At 42.7% G+C, this 11,136-nt stretch overlaps 1 protein-coding gene across 1 annotated transcript in view; it reads right to left on the bottom strand.

Moving 5' to 3' along the window:
- Positions 1 to 281: 281 nt before the first annotated feature.
- Positions 282 to 11,136, bottom strand: part of CIRSR (corepressor of RBPJ and splicing regulator) — a 75,163-nt gene continuing 64,308 nt past the window's right edge. The window contains exon 9 of the mRNA XM_082262101.1: positions 282 to 1,107. Within this exon, the coding sequence (XP_082118227.1) occupies positions 513 to 1,107 (595 nt within the window). The 3' untranslated portion in view covers positions 282 to 512. The remainder of the gene's footprint in view (positions 1,108 to 11,136) is intronic.

Below are 11,136 nucleotides of genomic sequence, written 5' to 3'. Positions count from 1 at the left end.
TTCTTCAGCATTGCTGTATTAGTTTGAAGGGAGAAGCACATAATCTGAGAGGAGAAAAAGGGGACGGGATTTGTATCAGGTAGGTTATAATTCACTTTAAAAAAGGTGACTTGACAAAGAGCCCGCCCCTTATTCTCCTCCTACGGCACACACATGCCCGTTTTAATGCAGGACCATGTGAAGCCACTGTTGACACCAATCTGTGAGTTTCAAAACACACTAGCAGCATACAGTTCCCCCATGTCAAGCAAATTTAGATCAATCAGTGGGGAAAAAAAAACCTGTACAAAACAAAATGAGTACTAACCAACACTTTCTACTTTAGCGGCAAAAAGCCAATCTTGTTGACTAACTAAATGTTTATACAAGAGAATGTCTGTGTTGCATTACTGATCCAATTAAATTCTTTCCTTCTTACATTGTCAGTTAAAAAAAAAAAAAAAAAAAACATAAAACAGTAGAATTTAATGTCAGTAGGCAAAAGTCAGATCTCTTTCAGGGCTCCTACTTCTTCAGTCTTGGCTTCTGCTCCTCAACTCTCTGCGCCTCTTCTCAGAGTCATACTTCTTCCTGTCTCGATGGTCATATCTGTTTGGACTTCTGCTAGTATACCTGTTGCTTTTGGATTGATCATTACTTGGGCTTCGCTTAGATCTAGATTTCTCAGATCTATGGCTTTTCTCAGGTCTGCCATCTCTTTGATGTGAATGGCTATGTTCCTCTGTCCTGTGATGTTCCTGTTTTTCTTTCTGGGACCTTTGGTTCTCTGCTCTGAAGTTGCGGTTTTCCTCCCGACCACTATAATCTTTTCTCTGGCTAGAGGAAGGTTCATCTTCTCTCCTGCTCTTCCTCGACACCATTTTTTTTTCACAGTCACTACTGCGGTCATCAGATTCCTTGGCATGCTTTGTTTTTTTGGACTCTTTCCGATGTCTCTTCTCATCCTCACTCTCAGAGGAGCTGTCACTACTGCTAGAGGACCCGCTGGAGGAGCTGCTACTGTGACTGCTGTGCTTGTGCTTCTTCTGCTTACTTTTGCTTTTCTTTTTTTTTAGCATCTTTTTCTTGTCCTTCCTCTTCTTTTTCTTTTCAAGACGATCTAGTTTTCTGCAACAGGAGTAAATACCAAAAGTCAAACCAAGATGCAGCTTATACAGCAACTTAAAGAAACCAAAATTTGGTGAACTGCTAATTTTATCCAGGACATTGTGCATGTGAGATACCTCATTCTACAGTGGGTACGGAAAGTATTCAGACCCCCTTAAATTTTTCACTCTTTGTTATATTGCAGCCATTTGCTAAAACCATTTAAGTTCATTCTTCTTCCTCATGAATGTACACATAGCACCCCATACTGACAGAAAAACACAGAATTGTTGACATTGTTGCAGATTTATTAAAAAAGAAAAACTGAAATATCACATGGTCCTAAGTATTCAGACCCTTTGCTCAGTATTTAGTAGAAGCCCCCTTTTGATCGAATACAGCCAGGAGTCTTTTTGGGAAAGATGCAACAAGTCTTTCACACCTGGATTTGGGGATCCTCTGCCATTCCTCCTTGCAGATCCTCTCCAGTTCTGTCAGGTTGGATGGTAAACGTTGGTGGACAGCCATTTATAGGTCTCTTCAGAGATGCTCAATTAGGTTTAAGTCAGGGCTCTGGCTGGGCCATTCAAGAACAGTCACGGAGTTGTTGTGAAGCCACTCCTTCGTTATTTTAGCTGTGTGCTTAGGGTCATTGTCTTGTTGGAAGGTAAACCTTCGGCCCAGTCTGAGGTCCAGAGCACTCTGGAGAAGGTTTTTGTCCAGGATATCCCTGTACTTGGCCGCATTCATCTTTCCCTCGATTGCAACCAGTCGTCCTGTCCCTGCAGCTGAAAAACACCCCCACAGCATGATGCTGCCACCACCATGCTTTACGGTTGGGACTGTATTGGACAGGTGATGAGCAGTGCCTGGTTTTCTCCACACATACCGCTTAGAATTAAGGCCAAAAAGTTCTATTTTGGTCTCATCAGACCAGAGAATCTTATTTCTCACCATCTTGGAGTGCTTCAGGTGTTTTTTAGCAAACTCCATGCGGGCTTTCATGTGTCTTACACTGAGGAGAGGCTTCCGTCGGGGCACTCTGCCATAAAGCCCCAACTGGTGGAGGGCTGCAGTGATGGTTGACTTTCTACAACTTTCTCCCATCTCCTGACTGCATCTCTGGAGCTCAGCCACAGTGATCTTTGGGTTCTTCTTTACCTCCCTCACCAAGGCTCTTCTCCCCCGATAGCTCAGTTTGGCCGGAAGGCCAGCTCTAGGAAGGGTTCTGGTCGTCCAAAACGTCTTCCATTTGAGGATTATGGAGGCCACTGTGCTCTTAGGAACCTTAAGTGCAGCAGAAATCTTTTTGTAACCTTGGCCAGATCTGTGCCTTGCCACAATTCTGTCTCTGAGCTCTTCAGGCAGTTCATTTGACCTCATGATTCTCATTTGCTCTGACATGCATTGTGATCTGGAAGGTCTTATATAGACAGGTGTGTGGCTTTCCTAATCAAGTCCAATCAGTATAATCAAACACAGCTGGACTCAAATGAAGGTGTAGAACCATCTCAAGGATGATCAGAAGAAATGGAAAGCACCCGAGTTAAATATATGAGTGTCACAGCAAAGGGTCTGAATACTTAGGACCATGTGATATTTCAGTTTTTCTTTTTTAATAAATCTGCAACAATGTCAACAATTCTGTGTTTTTCTGTCAGTATGGGGTGCTATGTGTACATTCATGAGGAAGAAGAATGAACTTAAACGATTTTAGCAAATGGCTGCAATATAACAAAGAGTGAAAAATTTAAGGGGGTCTGAATACTTTCCGTACCCACTGTATTTACCTGGAGTTTTATACGGTTTGCCTATGAACCCTTGCACGCAGTTTAAAGTCCAAACACCAGACTTAATTTTTAATTTCCCTCAATGGTTTGGGACGCACCCATTTTGGATATGCAACCTCACTGATTTCTTTACACCAGTGTTTCCCAACTCAGGTCCTCAAGGCACACTAACAGGCCAGATTTTAAGTATTACCTTGGGGGAGATCCAGACTAGAGTACTGCAATCACTGAGCAGCAAATTATATCACCTGTGATGTATTTCAGTTTTCTTGCATACCTGGCCTGTTAGTGTGCCCTGAGGCCTGGAGTTGAAAAACACTGCTTTACACAGGTGTGTAATTTAGTGTGCTCTGCAAAATTGCACTAAAACCTTTGGCTGCTTGCTGACTTCCAGGCTGAAAGACCTCCAGTGTCATCTAACCTCTTCCCCAGCAGACAGGCTGTCATCCCCATAACCCCATGCCACATACTTCACTTGTGTTTTAAGACAGACAGACATTATATATTCACATAGATTTGGTGATGTTTTAGTTTTGCATAGAAGATCTTCGTTTTAGGAGTAAACATCAGTTTTCTTGTGTGAACATTCCTTAGATAAATGCCAATGGAACAATGTTTGTATATTCTGTCCTCTAATACAATAGGAAATAGAGACTTTTGTTGTATATTGGGCCAAATGTAGACGATAAGATGCGCAATGTGCACATTATTAGCTCCTTCCATTGTTCTAGAGGAGTTCTGGTCAAACACTGCACCCAGGCTACGTTGATAAGAGTCAATAATATGCTTGACCTTTTGATAATATATGTATGTATATATATATATTATATATATATATATATATATATTTATTTTATTAGGGATCAACCGATATCGGTTTTTCGTTGCCGATACCGATATTTTGGCCATTGCATATCGGTATCGGACGATATGGGCTGATATTTTGTACATTTAAATTTTTGAAAAATAAAAATTTTTGACACAAATATGGTCCAGAACATGTGGGGTAGGTCTTTTAGCTGTAATGTGCGGTCTTCTCTTCCCTCCCTGCCTGCCAGGAATCCTGTGTGAAGCTAGTTTAGTGTCATTAAAATCCTAGAATCCACTTTATTAGTGTTTAATATAATGTCCAGTGTGTGTTTTTGTAATAGAATAGTGGGAAATACCTTCATTATATTGCTGCTCCGGGCTCTGCTCCCTAATCTCCTACTCTGCGGTTTTCTCTCCGCTGTCAGAGGACGATCTCTGCCCCTCCCCTTTGCAGTGCATACAAAAGTGCCGGGTATTAGATTAGAATAGTGTGAAATACCTTCCGTTACATCGCAGCTCCAGGCTCAACCAATCTTCGCTTTGCTGTTCTTCTCTCCTCCCCCCCACTGACAGCTGGGGGTCACGGAAGGGCCAAACAGCGATGTAATGAAGGTATTTCACACTACAGTATTAGATTACAAAAACACACACTGGACATTATATAAAACACTAATAAAGTGGATGCTAGGATTTTACATACACCAATATCGGTAACCTCCGGGGCCGATACCGATATATCAGGGAAAGTGCATATCGGTCCTGCCGATAATCGGTCGATCCCTAATATATATAAGTTTAGTAATGGGTGCATTTACATCCTCAGAAGTGATAATAGAATTGCCATATTTCATCTTATAATTCTATTAAAAAGGCAAATGTCCTAATTTAATAAGAGAAATAGAATAGTGTTTGTAATGGGAAGCCAAACACCAACTTGTACACAGCTATTCAAGGGTTAAATAATACAGGTTGTGTAAATAAAATGGTAAACAGACATGTGAAAAGCCATGGCTATTTCAAAGGGAAACCTGCTTACAAATACGTAAGGGTTAAAATGGTAGTAAACTCTGCATTGTGATTTTTACCTACAGGTATAATAAATACGCTTATAATAAAACTTGCCTGTAGGATGAATGAATATCTCCTAAAAATGCACCATTTAGTAAATATAATCACTTGTTTGGCAGCTGGTGATGTCACAGGCCCATGCACTTTAAAGGAATGGCATTCCCTGCCGTACCTTCAGAACTCTGTGCCGCGGTTGTGACATCATCGTGGCTCAAGTCTTTTAAGTGGCCGCAGCTCACAAACCCAGAAGGAAGACCGGCTGAATTTAGAAGCCTCTGCAGCATTGACAGCGGGTCTTGTTTCAAGGTAAGTCTTTCATAATGTGCAAGTATGCGAATGCCTTTATCTTGAAGAGAACGTTTTTTTTTTTTTAGGTTTCAAAGTTTATTACGGTTTTAAAGAATTTGGGTTGCCTAATTAAGAAGGTAAATAAATAGACATAAAGGGTCTGAAGTATTTATTGGGGAATTTTTATGGCAAATCGCATTTAAAAGGGTAAGGCTGTTAAAGAATGCAATTTTGCCTTCAAAAATACAAGGAGGATCTGAGGGATTTTAAAAGAAAACCTGTGTATGTAGCTGTCATATGCTAAGGAACATTTTCAACCATAAGATTAAAAGTGGTAGTATGATTAAACAATAAGCACTCTAGTGAATGGTGAGTAGGTGCATATTAGTGAAAGCGGATATGGCTAAAAGAAACAGAAGAACTGGGTATAGTAAAGTGGTCTCCCTGAGACCAAAGAATATAATGCCAGAAGGAACTTCACCTGGGGATGACACTAACTCTACATTATGAGCAAACCCGGTTTCTGAAATCGCTTTAGTATCCTGGAGTCCTCGTGGAATACAGAAATGGTGAAGCCACTATAACCCAAGCTTACTGACTTTTTAGAGTATCCCCATAGCATACAGACCATTATCAGTTCCTATTTGCTAGGAAATTTAGATATTTTGGACATGTGCGTTGTGTACATATTTGTAATTTCTTGCATAGTTTTCCTACCATTGTAAGTAGCTTTTTGTGCAGCACTCTTGTTCATTAAAAGCACATTAGCACAGAGGTTTCCTTTTCATTGCTTTATCACAAAGTAACCGAAAAAGATACAAGCAATACCACATGTGGGCATTACAAGCAGTAGTCTGCATGCCAATTCAACCCAATCAGTAGGGTCTACTCCCATGATGCAGTGATGATAGGGAACTTTACTGCTCACGAATCACTGCCCATACAGACACACAAAAGCCGCTCAAATTGCTGGAATCTCCCAACAGCCAGCCCACCAAGTGACTGGTAACATTTAGGGAGCTGTAGTCAGGCACCATTTGTATAATATAGAATAGACGTAGAGGGCCCTGCCAACTCCTACTACCGTATATACTCGAGTATAAGCAGAGTTTTTCAGCACATTTTTTTGTGCTGAAAACGTCCCCCCTCGGCTTATACTCAAGTCAAGAAAAAAAAAAAAAAAAAAAAGTCCTTGGCCGCTCCGACGTGCTTAAGCTTTAAAAATGGCGTCGCCCGGCGCATACATGTCACCGCGCATGCATTGCCGCCGCTCGGGACAGGCCGGGAATAGCCAAACGTATACGAGCGGCGGCGGCGCGTGCGCAATGACGTGTCGGCGCCATTTTTAAAATGAAGGCGCCTCTGGAACAGGTAAGTGAAACAGCTGCACTACCTGCCAATATGCAGGGCTGCGGGCATACAAGGGATGCAGTGCTGCGGGCATGGCCCACCTGTACCATGCCCACAGCACTGCATCTCCTGTAGTATTATGCCCACAACCCCGGATCCTCTTGTACCATGCCAGTCACCCTGCATTCTTCTGTACCATGCCAGCCACCCTGCATTCTCCTGTACCATGCCCGCCGCCTTGCATTCTCCTGTACCATGCCCGCCGCCCTTCATTCTCCTGTACCATGCCTGCCACCCTGCATTCTCACCCTAGGCTTATACTCGAGTCAATCGTTTTTCCCATCTTTTTGTGGTAAATGTAGGGGCCTCGGCTTATACTCGAGTATATACGGTACTTTCACGGGGTCTGCAATATAGAATGTCTTGGAAACAGACCAAAGAATGGGCTTTACATGCTTGCACGGGGAGAAAAAAAAATATGTAGAAGTCCGGGACTGATTGACTACACTCTTTTCCTGTTAAGCGTGGGCTAAATGGTAGTTCTGGGAAAGACTGCAGTCTCTTCACTGATCCTTTCTGTGCAATTTTCCTCCCTTAAATCTGCATTTTCATACAAAACTATGCTTCCAGGAGACCCTGAAAACTTCCACTGCTGCCTTGCTTTGGAAAGTGCACCCTCTGCCTTTACGGATTTTTTTGTGAAAGCATGTGCTTAAGGGCTATTTTCTCCCTTTATTACTTTGTAAACCACTGACATGGAACAAGCATACACAGAGCAGACAATGAGACTGCGAATATGCCTGTTCCAGGCCATGGACTTTACACAGTCAAGCAATATTAGGGATGACAGCTCTGGAGCTTGCACCTTAAAAATCAAGTCAGCGAACCCCAGTGGTGCCATTTGAGCTCTTGAAAGCTCAACTGACCTGGATCATGTTAAATGAACGGATTGTGGCAATATTGAATGATAGGATGCGCATGTTTGACAAGATTTGGGACCCCTGGATAAGGTACCTGGCGGGCCCCTCATAGGGGTGCTTGGGTGCCTTGGTAGCCTTGGATGAGTTGTTGCGGGGGGAATTTCCCCCGGTGGGGCGGGCGGGGCCTGGATGTCGACCCTCGACTTTCTATTTTCCCCATAGCCGCCGATGTCTCTTTCTTTCTTCTCTTTCACTCTTCCATTCCTGCTGCTCTCCTCTGCGGTTTCCTCCTTTTCCCCCAGTCTGGTCCATTTCCCTCTATCTATCTTTTCTTTTTTCTCTTAATTTCTGGTATTTTTTATTTTTTTTGACAGTGCACGGACGACAGGCTGTGCCCCCCACTAGTGGAGGATTTCATACAGGGGTCGGGGTTGGAGTTCGTCCCCTCTGGAAGGGCGCAGTGAGTTCCCGTAGGGGCGCCATTGGAGGGTCGGACCCAGACCGTCGGTCCTGTAGGATGTAATAGCGGGGGCGCTGTCTGTCTGTCTATGTGTCGACGTGCTTTCACACTGTTGGTTGGATGCCTAACTTGAGTTTATGTTTTTAGGTTGCAGTCTTATTGACTGCCCATTTTGCTTCTGTGTGTGTTTTTTTTTTTCTTTTTTTGCATTGACACCAATGTATGTCTTGTTTTCTGAGATATTTACTGTATACGTAAGAAATAATTGAGCCACGTTGGCTCCTAGTGCACTGTTAACACTTTTCTTTACCAACAAACTTCAATAAAAACATTGAAACATAAAAATCAAGTCAGCGATTATATATATTTTTTGACAGTTATCCTTTTATCATTAAATGTAAGCATAATAATGGTTTGGTCCAGAGGCCTGCATTATTACAACGGACATACATAGTAAGACTTAAAGCGGGGGTCTGCAACCCGCCGATCAAGGACAGGTAAACAGGACAGGTAAACCATGTTCCTTCCTTGCTGAGCCCCAGAACTGGGACAGGTGGGGTGGCATTTACTGGTACTGGACCCCTTTCGTTCTGAAGCTGCTAAAAGCCGCTTCTCCTCCTTTCCCTCCCCCCGGCATTTAGTGGTTGCAGGAGAAAAGAGGGGCCAGCAAGGAAGAATCGCAGTCTACCTGTCACCTACCCACGATCATCAGATAGATTGCGATCAGCAGGTTGCTGACCCCTTCTTTAAGTCTTACTATGCATGTTCATTGAAATAATGCAAACCCCAGGACCAAACGGTTATTATCCCTAACCCCTCCCCCTGCAGCACTGTCAGTTTCCCTCCTCTTCTACCAACTGCAGCAGGGAACGTGTCAGGATGGAGAGCAAGAAAGGGGCCGGTAAATATGTAATTTAATGGCCTATTCCTTTTCTAATGAACACAGTGAGTGATCGGTACCATTGTTCAGTGCAAAGCTGAGTATTTTACAAACCAGATCCAAAATACTAAATCAGCTAACATTAGAAATATTTCAGCAAAACAATCTGGGTTTGAACCAACTGCCGAGGCTTTATTGAGCAGCGCTGGTTTACTAGCTTAAAGCAGAGTTCCACCCAAAACTGGAACTTCCGCTTTAAGGCCTCCTGACCCCCTGACATGCCACATTTGGCATGTCATTTTTTTTGGGGGGGGGTACCTAGTTTTGACAGGTATCCGCTCCCACTTCCGCTCGGGCCACCTAGGAGGCTCAAGCAGGTGTTCTCCTCTCCCCCTCCCTCCAATCTTCTGGAACGCGTCACAGGTCCCAGAAGATTGCCCATCCACTCAGGACGCACAGCGAGACTCGTGCATGCGTAGTGCGCACCCGGCTGTGAAGTCGCAAGCTGTCACAGCCAGGTGCCCACACTAGAGATGTCGGTGCCACGGGGAGAACTGAGGCTCCCGCTGGCCGCATCGCTGGACCGTGTGTGCTTATTAAAAGTCAGCAGCTACACTTTTTGTAGCTGCTGATCTTTACTAAACAGCAAAAGGGGTGGAACTCTGCTTTAAATGATCCGCCACACCAGTCATGTTCAATAACGTATGTAGTATTTCTTATTTCATGTGCCCACATAAAAAAAAAAAAAAAAAAAAAAAAGAAGAAGAAGAAGAAGAGGCTTACGGGTACTTCATTGTCCAAGAAATAAATTCACAGCATAAAAATATTACTTGGCTTATGGCCTGAACTAGTTATATATTCCATTAGAAAAAATCTGTACGTGTAATTTACGTAAACACCCACCATTGTTTTGTGTAATCCCAGCATCCCTGCTGTCAATACAAAGTTAACCAATAGAGAAACTATTCAACAACTCTGTGTCTAAATCCTATAATTCCCCTCATTCTAGGCATGGCTGAATATTTTCCCCTCAATGGACGAGCCAATTACAGTATACATTGCCACTTCACAAACGCAAGGATCACGCTGTTAAATAAGACTTTATATTTGTCTGCCACAGTACAGAAAAAGCGCATGAAACTATTTAATAAGGACACCCATGTAGAACGGGTCAGATTGGATAAGATGCACATATAGTTTTATTCTAACTAAAGAATAAAATGTGTTTTGTTTGAGGGTATCCAAACAAATTATACATGACTGGAGAAAATAGTGACAATCTTTTCAGAGTTCTGCTCACAGCATTGATTCTCTCCAGGAATTCCTCAATACTTTTACAGAATAAAACATAGAAATTTAACTTGTAATAGACTGAACTGGCTTAAAGAAGGGAAATACATAATGAGATACATAAAGGATTACTTGGAGAGATTACCTCTCGTTTCCTGTGATAGTGGCACTCACACAGGAAGTAAATGGAATCTCCCCAATAGGGTCACAAAGTATCATTTGGTTCTTTTAGATCAAAGGGATGAACTTCTGCAAATGAGGTCAGTTTAACCACTTAAGACTAAGCCTTTTTCTGACACTTGTTGCTTACAAGTTAAAGCGGAGTTCCGGCCTCAGACACGTTTTTGAAATAAAAATACCCCCGGAACAGTCAGGGCTAGTGCATTTCAGAATGGATAGCCTCTGAACCTTTCCAGGTTGCACTTACCTTTTAGAAGAAATACTTACCTTGAAAATTTCTTGTCCAGCACTGCCATCTCAGGTGTGGGCAGCTGAAGCCAGGGCATCCTCTTCGGTCCCAGAATGCCCAGCACCGGCACCGCACGTCAGTTCCGGTGCAGGAGCGTCATCCCTGCACAGCTTCTGGGCATTCCCAGAAGCTGTTTAGCAGGGAATGATGCGACTGCGCTGGAACTGACGAGCGAGGCCGGTGCAGGCGCATTGACTCCTGGGAGCAAAGACGTTCATCTCACAGGAGTCAATGCAAGGAGAAAGTGACGGCGCGGGCCATGTCCGCAGAAGGAGGAAGAGGAAGTAAGGTAAGTATATTTTCTTTAAAAACAAGGTAAGTGAATAAAAAAAAAAATTTTAATTATCCAATTGTTTTTCAGGTAATTTAGAGCAAGCAGAAGGGGAAAAGAGCATTTTTAGGGTGGAACTCCGCTTTAAAATCAGTATTTTTGCTATAAAATTTACTTAGAACCCCCCAAAATCTAGAGAATAAAATAGCGGTCATTGAAATATTTTATGTCACACTGTATTTGTGCAGAAGTCTTTCAAATGCAATTTTTTTTTTCGGGGAAAAATACACTTTAATGAGTAAAAAAACACAAAAACGAAACAGTAAAGTTAGACAATTTTTTTGTATAATGTGAAAGATGATGTTACACTGAGAATCGTGATCTTTATTCTGAGCAAAAAAAAAAGAATTGTGATTCTCATTTTTTCCAGAATCTTGCAGCTCTATTGGTCAGT

This window comes from Pelophylax lessonae, assembly GCF_965119305.1.
Source record: "Pelophylax lessonae genome assembly, chromosome: 6".
Taxonomy (NCBI): Eukaryota; Metazoa; Chordata; class Amphibia; order Anura; family Ranidae; genus Pelophylax; species Pelophylax lessonae.
Note: the sequence above shows the minus strand (reverse complement) of the source record. Positions and strands in the feature narration are given on the sequence as shown.